This window comes from Canis lupus, chromosome 1, assembly GCF_003254725.2.
Source record: "Canis lupus dingo isolate Sandy chromosome 1, ASM325472v2, whole genome shotgun sequence".
Lineage (NCBI taxonomy): Eukaryota > Metazoa > Chordata > Mammalia > Carnivora > Canidae > Canis > Canis lupus.
This window is the reverse complement of record NC_064243.1, coordinates 39,420,918-39,441,711: the sequence shown is the minus strand read 5'-3', so window position 1 is coordinate 39,441,711 and position 20,794 is coordinate 39,420,918. Positions and strand designations below refer to the sequence as shown.

The window sequence follows — 20,794 nt, the reverse complement described above, 5'->3', positions numbered from 1 at the left end:
GTTACTTGCCCAAGGTCAGTGGCTTTGAAAATGGTGTTGCTCTCTTCCCCTTTCCCATCCAGCTGGCACCCCCATTAGCCCAGGAGTGGTCGAGTAGCTTGTGTTACATGTGACATTTCAAATTCTCTCTTCCCCCACCTCTTAATTTGTTGGTCATTTCATGAGCCTTTCCCCTTGACTTATTTTTCCATATCCTTCCATTCTCCAGATCCTTCCTTTGAGCTGCTTTCTCCATTTTCTCCAATCAAAATTCATCACCCCTTCTTCTGTGCCACTGCTATACGTCTGCTACTAAACAAATAGGATGCTAGGTCCACCTGTTTTGCAGGTCTGTCTCTTAATAGCATCCTAAAGGTAGGAACTTGGGTCTTACTCATCTTTAAACTGCCTGACTCTGACACTCAGGAAAGTCTGATTTTGACTCCAACTGAAATCTTGTATAATTACAAACTAGACGTACTCATCGAGCTCTGCCCACTCAGAGAGCTGCGCAGACTCTCTACAGAACCTCCGGCTTTGAGCTTGGGCTTGTCCATGTGTTCACTGTCAGGCTGTGAAGATGGAGGGGAGCCAGGCATTCCATCAAGGCCCGAGTCCTGAAATGAGTTTCAATGAAATTAAGTTTCATCAGAGTGGATGGGTGTCATTTTATAATCTGAGGCAATTTAGCTCTCAACAAAATCAATCAAATCCATTTTTATACCCATATTTCATTCTGTACCCAATATTCTCCTTTTTAATCTATACACCCTTGCATCAGTCTAAAGTTGTGGTTCATGTAACTCAATCATTTCTCGTGCTCAAATAGATATTCTTGAAATCTCCAAGAAAAATCTATCTCCCTCTGAGAACATTAAAGGCTTAGAGCCTTCTAGCATGGTCTATAGGCCAGTAATAAAGCTGGAGTTCAAATGCAGATCAAGTACAATCTATCAGTAATGTAGTATCTGGAAGTACTATCAGAGAATATTTAATCAGAAATGTTTAAACTTAAAAAAACCAAAAAGGCCAAATTCTTTTTGTTTATGCAAATGCTTGGAATTAGCTAATGAAATACCAATTTAGGATATACAGCAAAAATACCAATTTTTTGGTCTATAATAAAATTTCTCTATCACCATTTGGTTTTTGCTCCTTTTACTTCCTTTGTGTGTTGTTAGTACAAAGCTGTGAAGTCCCTTCCAGGTCAGAATGCTGACAGGCATGACTCAGCAGTAATCTTCCACTCTTAGGGTGGCTGTGTAGCATTAGCTTGGCAGCCCCTTGTTTGCACATATAAGTACAGCATGCTTGATTGGTGGTGCTATACGGATAGACAATATCATGCTTCAAAAAGCCTGCAGTCAGAATGGTTTACTTGCCAAAATAGACCTCTTTCTGGCATGTTCCATAACCACGTGAGCACAAAACCATCTAAATGAAACCTGTTATTTGCATAGTGCCGAATCATCAGAAGGGCTCTGACCTGATTCTGCGGGTCCTGCAAACATTTAAGGACAACAGTAATGGCAGCCTCTGATCCAAAACACTTTTTTTTTTTTTTTTAAGTAAGCTCTACACCCAATGTGGGGCTTGAACTCAGGACTCTGACATCAGGAGTCACATGCTCTACTGACTGAGCCAATCAGGTGCCCTCAAAACATATTTGTGCTTTACATTTTTTTTAGATTTTATTTATTTATGAGAGATACACAGAGGCAGAGACACAGGCAGAGGGAGAAGCAGGCTCCATGCAGGGAACCTGATGGGGGACTCGATCCCAGGACCAGGATCATGCCCTGAGCCAAAGGCAGATGCTCAACGACTGAGCCACTCAGGCGTCACTGTGCTTTACATTTAAGTGAGCAAACAACCTGAAAAACAACTATAAACAGAGGTGCCATCAGTGTAAAGTAACTGAAGCTGCAAAGTGTGAATTCCTAAATGCGTTTTTAATCCTCTTTCTGAATCATCAAAGAAGTCATCTGTCCAATTATCTTTTTTTAATGCTTCTGAAAACCATGCACATTTTGCAAAACAGCAATATGACATATACATCTCTGATACTGTATGTTCTCAAATGCTTTTATTAATTTATTTATCACATATTTGCTGATTTTACCTACAAGAACAAGTACTAGTCTAGGTGTTGGGCATAAAGCAGAAACAGCAAAGATCTTTACTGTAATGGCTGATATATCTACTAAAATGTTAGGGAAAAAAAACAAAACAAACCAAAACCTTGCAACATTAGTTTCCTGTCTCCAAAAAGCTTTATAATGATCATTTATTCCTTTTCTTCCCCCACTTATGTGAAATGACTGCTTTAAAAAAGAGAATTAAGGCTTGTGCCTGTTCCATGGTAGTAAAATTATAGAAAACAGCTCAAAATAACATTAACATTCTGTGCTCCTGATCCGTAAGGCAGAAACCCACTAACAATGTACGTACACAGGAGCTTTTAGTAGATGTTTCAATTCATGGGAAAAGCAACTAAATAAAGTGCTTTCACTCCCTGGTGCTGCTTTCAGTGACTGGCATGTCATCTGCTTCATAGGAGAGTGAACAGTTTGCCTCATTGCTGGGCCACTAGACAAGGAAGGAAAATAATCATGGAGGCAGCCCAGACTTCCCCTGTAGGTCTCACAAGCCAGTTTCTCAACCTGAGCACTGTCAGCATATTGGATGGATAACTGTGTGGGGAGCTGTCATAAAACGTTTGCCAGCATCCCGATCCTGTATCCACTGGATGCTGGTAGCAGCCACCCTGCCCCCACCCCCACCCAGTTGTGAATATCAAAAATAGCCCCAGTTGCTCTGGGACTGGAGGGGAAACAAAAATCTACCCTCTAATCCCTTCAATGAGAACCACTGTAATTCGGTGAAGACACCATGTGGGCTTTGTCTGAATCACAGTGCAGGCTACCAGCTAGAGCTGGTGGTCAGGAATTCAAACAGGGAGCTGCTTGGGTTTTAGCTTACTATGTCCACCAGAGGGCAGCCGCTGAGCAAAAATGTCTGCTTTTCCTGTTTTTATTTGGTGGATAGAGCAGCATTACCTACACATTTCAAGAAAACAAACATCTCACACACAGATACTTCAACGGACTACACAATGAATGCTATAAAGGTGCAAATGGTCAAAATTACCTCAAGGCTCAGCTCTCCAAATGCCTTTATTCCCTCCACCCATACAATAGGACAGGAACTGGTCATGTTTCTACTGATGAATTTATAAAACTGGAGGGGGGTCTATGCTGTGCTATCTTAATGGCCACAGGGAGGTCCAGTTAGTGAAAAATGCCCCTTCAGAAATGACCACTATGGGGAGCCCTGCAGTCAGAAGACTGAGTCTACTTGCTATGATCTTTTGGAGAAACTTCTGCAACCTTTTTTAAAAATCTGCTAAGGAAACAGGAGTGTCTTTTTTAGGTTCGATTCTGGTAACATCCATTTTGTAGCAAGGAATATTTCTGCAAATAAAATCCTCCCTTTGTATCAAATGTTAAGTGCTTATTGCACTAAGGAATAATCATTTCTTTACATGTTATCTTTTTCTTATGTGTCTATAAAAGGCAGGGTCTGCATCATGGATTCCCAGCACTGACCATGGACTGCTCTAAGTGCCTTGTAAACGTTTACTGAATCTTTGAATAAATTACTGAATAAAGGTCTATCGAACTTCTGTGTCCATAAACTAAGCATGGTCCGAGAGCCTCGTTAATATTAATGAATAGTATTTAGCACCATATCAAATCTCAGGACTAATTATCCTTGGCTTGGCACTTTGCTCAGGAGTTACATACCTGCTCAGAGACAGAGCTGCTATATTTTTTAGACATCCTCTTCCTCATTGTCTCTTTCACTGATTTCACCTTTTTCCCAAGAGAGATGCGAGAGGCAGTGGGTGATTTGATAACTTCTTTGTACACAAAATCTCCTTCTTTACTCTGAAAAACAAAGTAAGTATCTTTAATCACAAATGAAGCCCAGAAACAGGTTTTATTATTCAAACCATTAATGTTCTACCTCTCAGAGAAATATTGGCATTCCCTCAGGATCTTGAAATTTTTTCCTATGTTAACTCAGTGCTAGGTTATTTATCTTTTCGACTAAAAATTAAAAGCTACTCACTAAGGGGCTTTGCGGGTTTATTTTTATTTTTTTATGGAATTTATTTTATAAGATTTTATTTATTTATTCATGAGAGACACAGAGAGAGAGGCATAGGCAGAGAAACAGGCTCCCAAAGGGGAGCCTGATGCAGGACTCAATCCCAGGACCCCGGGATCACAACCTGAGCCAAAGGCAGACACTGAACCACTGAGCCACCCAGGTGCCTCTGCTTATTTGTTTAAAGTGGCATGTGGGTTACATTTTTTTTAACCTTAGTATCTTCTAGTCTACTTTTTCTCATTTTTAGATACCCAAGGGGACTGCATTTCAGTGATAATGAACAAAATGGCAAATCTCAGTAATTGGAAGTCCCACGTCTGATGGGACTTACATCACTCTAGAGCTCTGTGTGGTCAACTGTACATTTCCTTCTCTGAACAAGTTAGACTTGTGGTCACCGCTCATTTTATTTTACATTGTGTGTGTGGGGGGGATCTTTCCCCTGAGAAAGGAAAAAAGAAATCATACTTCCTCTCTCATTTTTTTAAAGATCGACTACATAAAATTAATAGTTTATGAATCAATAAAATTTGATATCCAAATAAAATAGTGTTATTCTGCTAGAAAATTCTCAAACACTTCAGAAATCACAGATGGATATTTTAGCTGACACATGACATATATACAAATATAAAGCATGGAATTTTAATTCCACAGTTTGAGACAGAATGCATAAGGGGAAAACAAACCTGTAGGTACAACTGACCTATGTCCTTGGAGCCTCACCAAAAGAAACCTTAGGGAACAGGGTATGTACACCATAGTGGTACCCTGTCCCCACAGTGATCCAGAAGCAGGTGTGAGGCAGCTAGAACCCTGACTCTAAAGAGTAGGGTTTGCTTTGGGCCCAAGGAGACTGGGGTTCATTCTAGGACACCCCAGATCAGAAAAACCTAGATTCGCATAGGGCCATGAACTGGCCTATGGTAAGACTGGTGTCTTTGAAATAGACTGGGTCCTATTCTCGGACCCTCATCACGGGGATCCATCCTGTCACACTACCTATATGTAGTGGTTGTGTGCACTTGCAACTAGTGGGAACAAAAAGCATGTGTTGCTTAAATGGCTAGGATGGTAGAAGCCAACCTCCTCTGGATTTGCGACTTGAAGAGAACAGGAAGCAAAGGCATTACAGGCTGCAAGGCAGTCACTGTTCCTTCCTCATGGAACAGCAGAGCATAAGATGGGAAAGACAGGGCTTCTTTCCAAATACGATGTAGGATCACCGATGTAACACACTATGGTTTCTCAAAGACACTCGATATGAAACTATGGCAACCAGATTGCTTGAATCCAAACCTTCTTTGCTTTTCCTTTGATGTATACTCACCATTGGGTCAGAATTGTTGCTGCCAATGTGTAGAGAACGGTTCGTTAAGTCAAATCCTCCAAAACTGCAGGTTCTCTGTGCAAAGGAAAGGGTAGGGCAGGAATAATCCAGTTATGTTTAAGCCAGCCAGCAGTGCACCAACCCCACACATTTTCCCACTTGCAGGACAATCACTGAATCACAAATATGTTACAGGATGAAAGTAGGAAATAAGAAATGATGAGAAAAAAATCCATGATTCATGTTTTAAGGAAATTTCCCTCCTTTTGCCTTCCAGAGGTCACTGGAACTTGGCCTACACTAGAGGTCTAGAATCCCCTTAACATGCAAAAACCAAATGGTTAAAACAAAAACAAAAACAAAAAACACACACACAACAAAAAGCCACCCACGGGTTAAGTGTTCTAAGATTCCCTGTCGCTTAGCAACAGAACATCCCCTTCCAGTCCCCCCTGTATCAGCCACGTACAGTAGTGATGACAAGGGGGTATGTACCATGGGAATCCATGCGCTCAGAATGGTCTTGGAAACCCAAGTCTGAAATCCTGTATCGCTCTGCCACTGACAGCAGGCTTTTCTAACAGATTCTTGTTTAGTTTGGTTTTAAATCGCTGAGAAGGGGAAAAAAGCTTATGTTCCTCGTAGTCCAATCAGGCCAAGAGAATTACTCACTCGTTGCTTCCTTGACCTTGCCAAATGTGCTAACTTTCCCATCTAACTGCCCAACTTAACTAATTACGACCCTTTAACTCGGAGTGTATGAAGACACCACATTTGCCCAGAAAGAAAAGGTTGATTCAGTGACTGTCTCTGACCACACTCCCTTAATCCCAGGAGGAAAAGCACTGATGTTATAAAGAATGAAAACCTCATTGTCCTTTAGTTGGTTTCAAACTTTATGGAATTGCTTATATTTCAGCAATTTTATATTTCAGAACTTGCTTTGAATTCTGCTGTTTTTCCAGCAAAAGCTATTCAATGGCCACTCCCTCCCCCACCCAAAAAAATCTGCAGGGCAGACTCGAAGCACATTAATTTTTGTTACAACTGATTTACTTTTTAAGCAAATGGTGATAAAAGCTGAAGAGCAGATTTGGGTTCCAGTATTTTATATTGTTTCTCTAAGAAATCTAGTTAACAGCTGTTCAATGGAAGAAATGAACAGAGAAGCACAAGGTATACTATAAACATTGCTTGTTTAGAATAAATATACTTGAGATATATAGTAACTGAATTGAGAAAACAGAAACAGCCAGGAAGCAAAATGCCAAGGTTTCTGGAATCACAGATTGCTCTGATCCTGCCACTTGTGTGCTGTGTGACAGGGAAAGTACTTAGACTCTCTGAGTTTTGCTTTGTCCATGAGTAGCAGACGTGTTATGAATGCTGGGCTTTCACTTTCATCACGGCTGCTCTGAGGATTCAATTGGTAGCTTGTCCAGACAATTATACTGAAGTTTTAGGCTTAGTCAACGTTACAAGTATGCAAATGAAAGACTGAAGCTTCTTTCTGGGCCTTAGACTCTAGGAGCTTCCATTGTAAAATCACAGCCTCCCAGGAATGGACCAGAAAGTGAGAGATGGCAGGCATGGCACAGCAGAGTTGAGGGCCTGGAGATACAGAAGTATTGCAGGGGGCACTTCGGGATTCCAAAATCAGGAGCTCACACAACTGTTTTTTTCTCTTTCACCAAAGCTGATGTTGCTGTTGAAAATAATCTACCACGGATATAATTCTAATTTGATACTAAATATCAATGGACAATCTGATCTCCCTTAATAGTCAACCTAACTGTATTCTATTCTATAAAAAGAGACCACTTTATACAAAAACACCAAATCCTGTAACCTTGTAAGCAATGTTATGGCCACCTCTCAAGGCTAATTTTTAACATTTACCTTCCCTTTCCAGCTTTATAATGCTGATAGATTTTTGCATTTTTGCAAAGGCAGTGATTTTATTTCTAGTTCCTTTCCTGTGACTCAGGGCTTCACAGATCTAGTATGGCGCCCAGATGCCTCATCATTTTATGGCTTCTGCATTTCCCTGCTTTAAATTCCAGCATCGACTGCAACACTGGAGCCCAGCATGTACTTTCTGATACACATGAAATAATTGAGAAAGAATTTATGTGGAAACTTTACTGCAATGAATTAGCTCATTTATGTCTTCATACACCAGCTGTATGCATTTATTCCTGAATAAAAAGCTCAGAGTGAAGAGTGGGCTGGGTTTCTTTGCTACCAACTAAAACCTCTCTCGGTGATATGCTAAGGTGTCTGGAACAAACTCTTATCAGTGGAGGAGAGACAAAGAATATAACAATAAACGTCGCTTGAGCAAATCTTCAGCTTGTTCTGTAATATCAAGCAGTTCTTTGACACAGCAATCCTTCAACAGAGAACACAGATTATAGAGAGAATAGTAAAAGAAAGTAAACCAATCTTTGACTTTGGTGGTCTACATAATTCAAACCTAAGTGAGGTTTTTTTAAGATCCTATATCTCCTGTACAGATAATGATAAGAACATTTGGGATAGAGGCTTGTGGATGAGGAGAGCCAGTCAATGGAATGGTCATGCAGTTGAAAACATGTTTTGGGTGGGGGTGGGGAGTTGACTTTTAAAAATGGACAAGATTCCAAAATGTCATGCATGCCTGTTCCCCCAAACAAAAACTGAATGACCAAATAAAAAGCAAGACACGTGACCATTTCCAGTGAATATACAGCATTATCATTTCCCTAAGGTTTCATCAAGCAAATATGGCATTTTTTGAAAGACATAAGGATCAGGTTTAGAGAGTAGAGGATAAACTGTGCACTTTCAGATAAAGTGGAGGAGATAGGACAAGAAGGATGGAAAAAACTGTTTAGGTAAACCAAGCAAAGAAATTAGTCCCGTAAAACCAAACCAAAACAACCCCAAAAAACTCTGTTGTTAAAATGCTTATTTTCACTTATAGTCTCTGAATAATTAGAAAATTAAATTTCATCTTCCTGATTGTGCAGTTATACTTAACAGGAAGAGGTATGTGCACATTTCTAATTTAGTACTGGACACATATTTTAGCAAGTGCTAGAGCTGTCCAGTACTACTTCAGGCTCATAGTACCTTAAAAATATCCAGTATTGGGTGCCATCTGGGAAAGAGATTATACAGTGCCACGTTTATGGGGGGGTGGGGAGCGTGGTGCTTGAAAAGAAAGTTGCCCTATGTCCATATTTAATGTCAGTGAAGAATTAAGATCACTGGCCCACAATTTACTTAGCACAAATCTTAGAAAATTAACTTCTAAAAAGTCTTGCAGAAGTTATATTATTAGCCTGGCAATAAATATGAGGGACGCATAAGGAATTCAAAGTAATGAAGGTGGAAAAATTCTCAGAATGACATGATTTAAGTTCGTGGGGGTGAGTAACCAATTAACTGTTCAATCAAGGTTCTTTCTGTGCAGATGAACTGAGCAGAGGTCCTCTGAAGTTAATAAATTATACTAAGGTTGGTTCACTATAGCACTTTACAGAGGACCTGTGAGTCAGAATTGAATGAGTGAGAAAGAGAATTCTGTTACTGTACGACAAACACAAAATCAACCACACGCTATCGCCATGATGCAGAGGAAGAAGCAGAGGGGGAAGTTGTTGCTAATAGTTTTAAATTGTTAGAAGACAAAAAAAAAATTGTTAGAAGATTTGTATGAATGAGAAAAGATGAAAAATAAGCTCCAGCAAGAAAGTCAACGCATATGGGAGCATCTGGAAAAACTAAAGGCTAGGATGGACCTGCCGATCCTTTTGGAATAGGGAAGATCACTTTAGGGATGACATGGACCAGTCTCCATTTCCACAAGAAGCAGAACATGACTGCATGAACAGAAGTTACAGCAGTCGTCCAGGGAAGAACGTCTCACAAGTGAATGTGAAAGAACCCCAGGAAAAGCCCCCATGGGAGGCTGTACCAGAGCTTGTGCCTTTAGACCCTTCAAGGGGACAGAGCTAGCAGTCCCAGTGGACTGAGCAGGGCACCAGGGGACAGAGGAGCCAGGAAGCCCACAGCTCTCACCACTCTGTGTCATTTTGTATGGGTTCCTGGGCAAGCTAAAAGCTGGGTGGAAATTTGAGGAAAATGCTTATATTCTCAAGTTGGACACAAGTCATGTCCTAAAAAGCAGTCTTACCAGGTCTCTAACCATTCAGTAATGAAACTGAAAAATACTTTTGAATGTAAGTACTTCATTCCTTGCTATGTGTAGAAGAATCTATGGGGCAGTGGAAGACATTTCTAAACGTCGAACCCTCTGGTTAAGAAGATTAGATAGATGGGCAGCCCCAGTGGCTTAGCGGTTTAGTGCTGCCTTAAGCCCAGGGCGTGATCCTGGAGACCCAGGATCAAGTCCCACATCAGGCTCCCTGCATGGAGCATGCTTCTCCCTCTGCCTATGTCTCTGTCTCTCCCTCTGCCTGTGTCTCTACCTTTCTCTCTCTCTCTGTCTCTCATGAATAAATAAAATCTTAAAAAAAAAAAAAAAAGAAGATTAGATAGACTACCAAATAGATTGAGGTAAAACAAAAGAGCTCTAAAGTTTTTTTTTTCCCCCCTTTCCCTTCCAGAACCTTCTGGCAGGCCCTACTAATAAAATAGATGTACTTTACAATGTTTTCAAATCATCAAATCAGTGATTGTGTTGATGACAATCTTCCCGTGAGCCAGTTCTATTGTTCTAATTAACTGAAAGAATGAACGTGTCTTCTAAGGGCAAAATATCCTTGTTTTGAAACAGCTTCTTTGAGGTTAAGTGACGTGACTGCTGAGAATCAAGACAGCCACTCCTAGGAGGAGGCCAAACCCCACCCCTGTACTCTGAAAGCCCTTCTCGGGATCATCTTCAGTGTTTAGTTTCAATGAAAAATCAAAGAGCTTTAACTGGCAAGAAGAGGACAAATGGAAAAGAAGCCATTGCTAAATGAAAGTAGGGTCAGAAAACTGAGGTGATGGCGGAATGGACCCGGAAGTCATGAAGTCAGGAGCAGAAGAGAGGGGGAGGACGCCAGGCTCCCCCGAGGAGAGGCCATAATGCTTGACTGCACCTCACAGAAATGACAAGGCCGTCCTGGTGACCAATGGTTCCGACTCACAGACTTCTGGTGGATTCTCAAGAGAACCCTTTTAGTACAGCGGTCGACCGTGGCGGCCCACTTCCTCCTTGTCTCCTCATCCTCCTCCAGCAAGCACCGCCTCAGGTCCTGCCTCTCGGCCTTGCTCAGGGTCCTGTCTGAGGCAGGCCGCACTAGCTGGGCCAGGTTCAGGTGGCTGTACAGGCTCCGCTCCACCACGTAGGTGATATTGAACTCGCTGACCGAGGGGCGCGCGCGCACCCTCCTGCTGGGGGCGCCGCAGCTCCCTCCCCCTTTGGGTTTCTGCCGGAGCAGCTGCAGGTCACAGATGCTGCTGTGGACTCCTTTTCTGGAGGGACGCTGGCAGAGAAAAGCTCTGGAACATGAATAATTAGTATCCATTTTCTTCAAGCGGATTTGCTTCCGGACACTCTGAACCTCCTCCAGGGACACCAGGAGGTGGTGCCTACGCCGCTGGCTGTCATAGAAGCAAACACCGTCCGTACTTACCCCGTGGCTCAGGGACCCGAGACCCTTCTTCATCTCCCCCTCAGTTAGCGAGCGGGAAACCTTCTGGGCCTTCTCTTCTTCCGGATACGAGAAGAATGTCCCCATCTTCTTGGGGGGCTTAATCAGGCCCCGGCTCTCTCCTTTGCTGAAGGTTTTGACCAATTTCCGGCCAGCCCCCCAGGTGTCCAGGCTGCTGGATGATGGAGAGGTGGTGAGAGAGTCTGAATCATCTTCCGGAGGTTTCTCAGGAGAGCCATCAAAGAAAAATGGCTTCTTGTGCACTCCAGAGTAAAGGGCCGACCTTTCATCCAGAATCGGGGAATTCTCAAACACGTGCTCCTCCCCACCTGGAGGGAAATCAATACAGAGATGTTCACGGTCTCTTATAAATCGACCTCTGTATCCCCTCACAGATCTTTCTTCCGTTACAGCACCCGCCCTACAAAGAATAAGCTAAACCTCACAGACACCACAGCTATCCCCACCTCCCCATACCACTTACCCTCTTCATAAACCCAGCTCCTGCCTAAATAATGCATGTAAAAAATAACCAAACTGTGCAAATGTATGGTTTCACACAAGCTAAATATTAAAAGGTACTGGCTATGTTTTCTTCTTTAAATATCTTTGTAGAACAAACACCTCAATAAAGCCATTCAAAATGCCATTTGGAAAACCTAAGCCAGTCATCATCACCATATTCCTTAGCCTTTAGCATTTAGAGATAATTACCCCTCCCCCCAAAATATGATTATCCTCTCCAGTCTGTAAGTGCAATCTGCAGAAGCAGGAATCAGAATCTCTTCTCCTTCTGAAAGGCCCTCCTGTTGAGTCTGGTTGGGTTTTTTATAGTCAGAACGTGATGAATGCCACGTGGCTGACAGTGATTTTTTTTTTTTTTATTGGTACATGTGCCATTTAAGTAATTAAATCACCAAGGCAGTTTGGGTGCAAAGACACCATATGGGGTTATAGCGTGCAAGTGCAACTGACAAATGGTCCCCAGTTGACAAGCCAAACACGAAAAGTTAGGGAAGTGGGTGATTCCAGGCAGAAATTGCCATCAACTGGCCCTGCTAGGAAGCAAGTAAGGGCATTTAAGGGCCTGGACACGTAGGCAGCCCCATAGAGCGTTCCACTTTGTTTCAAGGATTCCAGCTTGTGAAGCCTTCCCTGGAGCAAGGTATTGAGCCAAGCCCTTTGGAGCCCAGTGGAAAGGTTTGGACTCACTGGCAGGAAAACTGAGTTCTTTTCTGCGTGTGTTATGTGAACAGATGTGCAAAAGAAGTAGGTCAAACTGTGGGTGTAGTGATCCTAACTGGCTGTGTCCCTTTAATTATAAGGAAACTTTTGAGCACTGCAGCTTTCCACCAGCTGAACTGTGAAAAGGAAAAAATAAAAAGTTCCTTGGAACAGAAGGATGGCCCTAAATATATCAGCTGGGGTGAGGGTGCCAGCGCACGGTTAAATGTCAGAGCGAAATGCTCACTTCAGATAGGAGAAGGATGAGAGAATCGGTAGCAGTCCTTCCAAATTCTAAAGGTTTCTTACTTTTCTAAATGATGAGAGTTATTGTTACAAATGTAAAGAAAATTAGAACCACACTTATGAAATATGACCCAAGATCGATTCTGATGTCATGGAGATGGTGGTGGGAAGGGAGGTTCAAGACTATGTCCAGTCCAAAGTCCTCCGTCATCTGCAGCACAAATGTATTCCCTGGAGGATTATTCTTGGATCTTTCAGGAGAGTTTTTTTTAATTTTTTTTTATTTTATTTATGATAGTCACACACACAGAGAGAGAGAGGCAGAGACATAGGCAGAGGGAGAAGCAGGCTCCATGCACCGGGAGCCCGACGTGGGATTCGATCCCGGGTCTCCAGGATCGTGCCCTGGGCCAAAGGCAGGTGCCAAACCGCTGCGCCACCCAGGGATCCCATCAGGAGAGTTTTAAAGCAAGAACCAGGGTTCTGAGAGGATATTTGCCAGACCAGAGCCAATGTGCAAATACTGTGAAAATCTCCTGCTCTTTCTTCAGGATACCTGACTAATAAGGTATGGAGGCCAAGGGTCCTTCTGTTGGTAGAAGTAAACATGGCAATCTCTTCTAGATAAAATCTACCCTCCAGTCTTGGGAAGAAGCGACAGGGCCAAGATGAGAGGCACAGCCTGGTGGCAGAGGCAGTCCAGCCCTGGGCTTCCTCTATAGAAGTGTCCAGACCATAGAGTGTGGCTTTACATTTAGCCCAGGTGTCCACGGAGTTGTGCAAGGCTCTGATCTACCTACAGTCTGAAGGGGCCTTGGGAGATTCAGGTGGGTCTACTGGGGATTTTAATGACCTGTCACCCACCAGTGGTCTGGAAATTTTCTGGACTCTGTATTTAGGGCTATCACCACAGATTCCAATACTTCCGTAGCATGTTTTGAGTCTGGAACCAGCTGGTACACACCTGTCCATAATCTATAGCTCTACGTCCTGGTTCTGAAAAGCCTGCATTTGGTAAGGACTTTGGAGGAAAATGTGGCAAATGCTTCTCCAGGGGCTGCATTGGCCTGTGTGTTGGGGGGAGGCCTTGCATGGTGTAGGCTCTTCAGTCTACATCTGCCCTGAGGCCTGAAATCCCAGCCTTGACTCAATTCCTTGGATTCAGAGCACTGCACTTCTCCCATTCTGGGACCTCCAAGTATAGCTATCCTTTGGGAAAACAACAGTCAACACGCACTGACCCCATTGTCATGTGGTGTGGTTGCTTCACATGATAATCTTTACCTATCCTCATTGGCTAAAATCAGAATGTGGAAGGAACTAGAGCTAGGGTATGGGATAACTCAAAGCCAAGAACATAGACTTATGTCCTGATTCCAGCTCTCACTCTGCCACTCACCATCTCCATGACCCTGGGAATAATTTCATCTCTCTGAGTCTGTTTCCTCACCTGTAATAATGTCATCCTACCTTAGTAATATCTACTGTAAGGCTATTAAGAGGATGAAATTATATGAAAAGAAATACATGAAGGTAATTTATAAGCTAAAAAGCCCTCTACAAAAGTTAATGATTCATTATTGGGTCACAGAGAAGATGGGCCAATGAAGGAAGAGGGTAGGTAGGTATCAGCTCTAGGGGAAAAAACACAAAAACAGGCAGATGAAGGGCATGATCTGGCCTCTGATTTAATATTATCGAGGGTCATCGATGCCCTGGATAAGGACTTGAAATTCAAGGTCCCAAGAGTGGGACCAGGTGAGAAACTGTAACTCTCCTGGCTGTGGCAGGACTTCAGAGCTGAGGGGTGGATTAGAGGTGGGAGCAGAGTGGAGATCCAGGTTGCCTGGACTGAATCCTGGGCCTTCTGCCAGCCGGCTCATTGACCTTGAGCAAATTATTTCACCTCTTGATGCGTCAGTTCCCTCATTTGTGAAATGAGGATAGTATTAATGCCCGCCTCTGGTGGCTATTCTGAGGATGACATATTAAAAGGAACATAAAACCTAAAGTGTTTAGAAAAGTGGCTGGCACACAGAATGCTCTCAGCAAAGGTTAATTATTACTCAGACAACTTAGTATTGGCATAGACATGTAGTGAGTGAAAGGCTCAGCTCTTTGAAGGTCCCGGGGCAGTGAAGGAGGGTTACTGGGAATGTGACTCTTTCCTGCTTTGCAGAAGCAGTGGCCAAGTACCAGTTCTTCTGCCAATGAGGAACCTCACAGAGTTCTACTCCACAGCAGCTGGAGGACAGTTCTAGTCTAGTCCAGTCCAGTCAGGGACAGCCCCAAGTGGATGCCCTGAGCTGCACACACTGACACACCTCTCCTGGCAGCACTGACAGGCCCAATTAGTGGCACATGAGCTTCCCAACTCATCAGACACTCGAGGTTAATGGGGACTCAAGCTCATTTAATCCATCTTCCATCTGTGGCACCCAATTCACAGATGAATTACAGTTCAGGGCTAGAAGTCCATACAATTACTACTTTCGACCCTAAAGTCACCTCTCTAGGTATATTTTCCCTTTTTTCACCTATGTCTCTCAGAGATAGTTGAACTGACTTATTTTGACATAAACATGCAAATCAGAGTAGCTCTGTATTGTCACAAATGTTAGTCTGGTGAAAAGGTGGCCCTAATGCACATGACAACTATGTATGCATGGGCAACTGGGTGGTACGCCCAGAGTACCAGGCCCTCTGCCCTTTGGTGGACAAGATCCACCAATCCATTCACTGTATTTGAGATTTCATTTTGGCAAGTGTGGGAGGTTTATTTTAAAATGTGGTGCCTAAGGTTGAATGATGGCAATTCTACTTACTATTTACCAACTGACACTATGTGTGTGATTTCATTAAGAGCTGCCAGTGAGAGGAAATCAGGCTATATTATGTGCTGTGAAAACCATGACTGACAAGCAGGTGTTAAAACATCCAAATGTGAAATCAGCATCGCACCCAAAGGCAAACAGAACTATCATGCAAGAAGACACCCAAACGAAACCTGGAATTCAATACAACTCTATGAAATTGCCCCAAGCACATCTCTCTTGCTACCCCTTCTCCCTCTTTTCCTTTCTCGCTCCCACACTCCCAGAGTAATTCCCCTCACCTTCAATATTTCTCTAGTGGATTTAAGCTGATAAATAATTATAGCAAACAGAAATTTAAAAACAGCAATAAAAACAACAGGAAACCCTCATCTATGTAAATCAGAGGAAATCCCAGTTCTCTCTATGCATTGATTTTATTTATGTAGGACAAAAAGGCCTCTCAAGGACCATTTTCAAATGTACATGTTAAAATTTTGAAATTCCTCAGAACGTACATATGACATTTTAACAAGTCATGTGCTTTTTAAAAATAAGACCTATTCTTTCCAGCATTTTTTTTTCCCGTTCACTTATGGTTTTCCAAACAGGAAATCTATTCTTTTATCTTATCCTTTTGGGAGATTCTTACAAGATGCTGTAAATGCACACTGCTAACAATAGGAGTGATGAATATGGTTGAGATTTAAACTGTCATAATCACACTTCAAAGGTTAACTATTCAGTACAATAAATCCAAGCTCATGCCCCTTCTGACATTATTGCTTCATCTGACAAGCAGCTTAAGCCAGTAATATAGCTCTGAAGATCCACTTAGAATGGAAGGTCCTCAGAGCCCCAGCTGAACCGAGTCTTGAGACTGTTTACTGGAAGAACAAATCATCCCTCAGAGATCTGAAAGGATATTAAGTGCCTTGATTGTTGGATGTTGGTTTAAGACGGATGTATATCAAATCTGGACTAAATTCAATGGGCAAGAACCATCATCCTTTGGGCACAGATGCTACTGCTGCGAAGAAGTTATAAAATGAAGTTTATATAAAATGGTGTAAGCTCAACATTAAAGCTCTGCCACACCTCGAGAAGACTTGTCATTGTCACATACCAGCCTTTTCCCATCGCTGTAACATTAAAATTTCTAAGCCTCCTGGAACGCTGGACACTAGGATCCATAACATGCCAAGCAATGCCCTGCACATGCAGACCCCAGGTGCTGCCAGCCTCAGCCGGAATGCAACCCATTTTCCACTTGAAATCATATTCTTTTTCTACTGAAAAGCTGACCTCAACTGATTTAATTTGGAATAAGCAGGGTGGAGTGTACTTTGTTTTGTTTTGCTTTGTATTTTACCTTCAGTACTGGGCTTTCTCATTTCTTCCACTCTGATCAGTTTCTTTCTCACTCTGCGAGTGGAGTTGACCAGCTTGTGTAACCTCTTAAACTTCACCGACTCCTCGGTCTCATCATCCGATTGTTCTCTTGACTGGCAAAGAAACAAAGGAAAAGTTAATCGGATAATTGTCCTGGAGCTTTGCTCTGGCAGCTGGGTGCAGCCCGGCCTCACCGCCAGTCTGAAGCTCGGCAGTCGTGCAGCTGAATGCCGGGGCGCCAACCGATTGGCCCTACGGGCTCATGAAGCCCCACAGAGCACCCCAGGACCTAATGCGGTGGAGAACCAGGTCCCGGGCACCACCACACACCCCAGGGCCCTGGACGAGTGTGGGACGCATTTGTCTCAATTACTTCCCAGGCCTCTTCTAGGAGAACTGCGACAGGACTCTCTCGGCAAGGCTGGCCCTGTCATTCCAGTCCCACTGCTGTGGTTTGGGCCCGGCTCTCATCTGTCTGGCCGATCAGGACTACTTAACGCGGTCATCAGCTACTTCTCCAAACCCAAGTTCTCTTGACTTGTTCCAGTCCTCCTCCAAAATCAAAAACAGCAGGCCAGGAAAAGGGAAGAGAAGCAAAAAGCCGCCTGCCGTCCCATTCGTTCGGAGGGCCTGCCACATCTCAGCCATGCCTTTCGCCTCTCCCAGCTCCTTCCCAGAGCTCACAAGGCGAGCATGAGGACAGACCCTGCATTCCTCCACGAGGGACAAGGGAAAAAGCTGACCTTTTCAGCCATACAGTACAGTGCATATTCTCCAGCATCCCATTTTATTTTGCAGTGATTCAAGTATGCTCAACCCAGCTGTTTTCCCTCAAGTATCAAACATTACAGAGAGAAAAAAAAATTCTCTCTGCAGCAGTGACCCTAGTGAAAACAATCCTTTCCTTGTGAACAAAATGAGGGTTTCGGTTCCAAGTCAGCCCTAACATTCAATATGCAGCTTCCTCTGTTTTATCTGTTTAAAATGTGAAAAAGCAAAAGAAATCCCCAACTAAAGGGGCGTGCTGCAGGGGCCGGGTGCTCAGGCATTCCTGGGAGCAGAGATGGGCCGAAGTGCGCAGCCTCCACACACCCTAGGCAGCCTGGGAGCGACCCCAGTGGATCCCGCACATCCTGGCAACAACCTTCTCTCCATTTCCTCAAACCTCGGTCACAGAAATAGTAAGGGCAGAAATGCCTCAGATAAACAACAAAAAGCAAAACAAAAACCACATCTCTGAACAAAGGGCCTTAAATATGAAGCCATTTCCTGGCAAGAAATGCTTTCCATAATCAACAAATAGGTACACAAGAATTAGCAGAGAACAGCTGTTCAAGAGTAAAGACAGTAGAGACTGTAGAAATTACTTAAGCAGAAAAATGATGCAGCATGTTGTGAGTTCACAAATATTTCTGTAGCACTGTGGCACTATGTAAGGGATAAATTCAACCCGTTTCCTGGCCTCTGTCCTCAGCCTGGAGCTCCTAGCATAGGGTCATTGTACTTTCCCTCTGCAGGACTATAAGCAAACCATTCACCCACTGAGGAATAATTATTATAACCCATAAATGGCAAGTCATCAGGACAGGGGGATTTCTCAGGCTTCCCTTCTGTGAACTGTATTCAATTTCTCCAAAATTCCTAGATAAGATGTTGCATATCCATTTCAGAATTAAAGTGAACTACTACTTACTGGATAATGAAGAACAGAAATGGAACACCCAGGTAATGGGGGAAGGAGGATACACTGCCTGCTGGCAATGCGGCTTAGTTTGGTCTAAAACTTACAATGTAAACACTTAAAATGAAATAGGAAGGATAACTTTTGCGACATAAGGGCATTGTCTGGTTGAATTTCATTTTTACTTGGTTGAATTGTTAATGTGTGATGAAATGGTCAGAGTGGTCAACCAGAGGAATGAGAACTGCGTTAACCCTCATTCTGGATAATCAGCACCTGAACAAAACTATAGTGCATGGAGTTATACACAAACATTTAAAGGATCCTGCCCTCTTGACGTGTCTCAAAAAATAATAGGACAACCAGCGTTATAGTAAGACAAACCTAGAGCACGTTTATAACTCTCACATTAAAACATTCTTAAGTCATAAATAAATATATAAAAAATTCTGAAGTCGAGTGAAAAATGATACAAACACAGGTTGTTTACAATCAAGATACAAGAGGCTATGTTACAGAATGAAAATCAACAATGTGTGTATATATAGGCCTTGTACCTAGCTTGGGGGTTGCTGCTGCTGGGGTGGGTGCCGTGTGTGCCTTCACATTCCACAAAGACAAATCATATGTAGGAAATATGCTATCAGAGGGAACTTTTGCAGGAGAAATGAAATTGTTAAACCAGGACAACAGAATTAAAGGCAGAGATTCCCCTCCCCAAGTCCTACCTTCCTCTGCCCTGATCCACCGTGGTGAAAAATAACATAGTCCAGGTACTTAATTGCTTTCACATGTTCCATCTATTTTTGAGAAACAGGAGCTCTTTAGAACTTTGAACTAATGTTATTTTTACTTTTCTTTAAAAAAAAAAAGATTTTGGGGGTGTTTGCCACTGGCAAATCACAAATCACAGTAACCAGTAACTTTTTTTTATTATCATGATTTGGACACTAAACAAGGTAGATGCGGCACAATTTATACGAAGAAAAGTGTAAAAGATAAAACCAAAATCAATCAAGATATATATTTATATCTATGTACTTTTAAAAAAAAGTAGAAAATCTTCTCTTGAATCAGCCTGGAGTTGAAGTCATTGTATGATAGAAGTCACTGGAGTTAAGTGCAGCTCAAAGATTCTTTTTATTGATAGAGAGGTGTTGACTTCTCATTTCCTCCTGAGTCCAGAAGAAAAGGAGTTGTGAAATATTTGCCTTTAAGAAATTCTCTCTGGCTGTTTTAACATAAAGACCCTGTATAAGGAGTGCATTTCTTTTAAACTGGGGACTAAAGCTTAAATTCCTCATTTCATGTTTCTTTTAAATTAGCACACACTACTTCCCAAATACTGAAAATGTCATGTCTCTTTATTCAGAAATTACATCCCCAAAGATGAGGGTGTGAGAATTTAAAAATAACTATTTAATTAAGAAGTGTGTGAGGACACACACATTTAATAGTTATCTTCACACCTGGATGAACTCTAGTAGAAGATGAAGGGAATCTGCATTAACATAAAAAATGAATGGTGGATTCCAAGAAATAGAATCCTAAAATTAAAGAGAACTACTAGAAAACAGGTTTGAAATAAACTTAAGTGCAAAAATAACAGCGTATGTTTATGCACGTTGTAACATGACACAGGATCTCCTCCTCTCCCTGTCCTGCCCCAGGTCAGAGGACTAAAGTAAACTTTAGTTTGACCATCATCTAAGGGAGAAGGTGAAAACTCAATCATCAGTATAAAACTCACCATCTCTGAACTTTAGTAGAAAAAGGCAATTAATGTATTCCACCAAAGGATGTGGAAAAGTGGATTTACATTATTGTAAATAGAAACATTTGATTTCCAGCCTCTCTATTGCAGATTTTTCCACCAGAAAGCCCATATGGCTCAACTTTTAATTACTTTGGCTAATGCTATATGTAGTAATTCTGTGGTGAATGCTTAAGTGTTTCATTTCTGGTTTCCATGGCAACATTACATCAGATTGCAGACAGCTGGCTCCACCGTTTTAAACCATAACAAATTGACCAAGCCAAGGCACAAAACTATAGCTGCTTTAAAGAGATAGTACACCATTTGCCTGCCAGGGTGCTGAATGAGGACTATGGGGCCCACTTGGCAGGCGAAGGAGGGTGGAGCCTCCTTCTTTCTCAGCTTCTTTTGGAACATGTGTGTCCTTGACACATCTGCAATGTTCTAATAGGAAAGACACGGAGCCAGCGTGGAGAACTTTTCATAACACAGTTACATTAAGGATGATCAGAAAAAAAGGAACACAATTAATAGCATCTGTATGATAGAAGA

General features: G+C 42.4%; 1 protein-coding gene across 6 annotated transcripts in view; it reads right to left on the bottom strand.

Annotated features, from left to right (window-relative positions):
* The window catches only part of SASH1 (SAM and SH3 domain containing 1), a 331,377-nt gene that overhangs the window by 23,535 nt on the left and 287,048 nt on the right, over positions 1-20,794 (bottom strand). For all 6 annotated transcript variants that reach the window (XM_049113617.1, XM_035708155.2, XM_035708154.2 and 3 more), the window contains 5 exons: positions 16,786-16,918; positions 11,113-11,459; positions 5,486-5,560; positions 3,786-3,929; positions 461-596 (listed from right to left, as the gene is read on the bottom strand). In XM_049113617.1, coding sequence (XP_048969574.1) covers positions 461-596; positions 3,786-3,929; positions 5,486-5,560; positions 11,113-11,459; positions 16,786-16,918 — 835 coding nt within the window. The remainder of the gene's footprint in view (positions 1-460; positions 597-3,785; positions 3,930-5,485; positions 5,561-11,112; positions 11,460-16,785; positions 16,919-20,794) is intronic.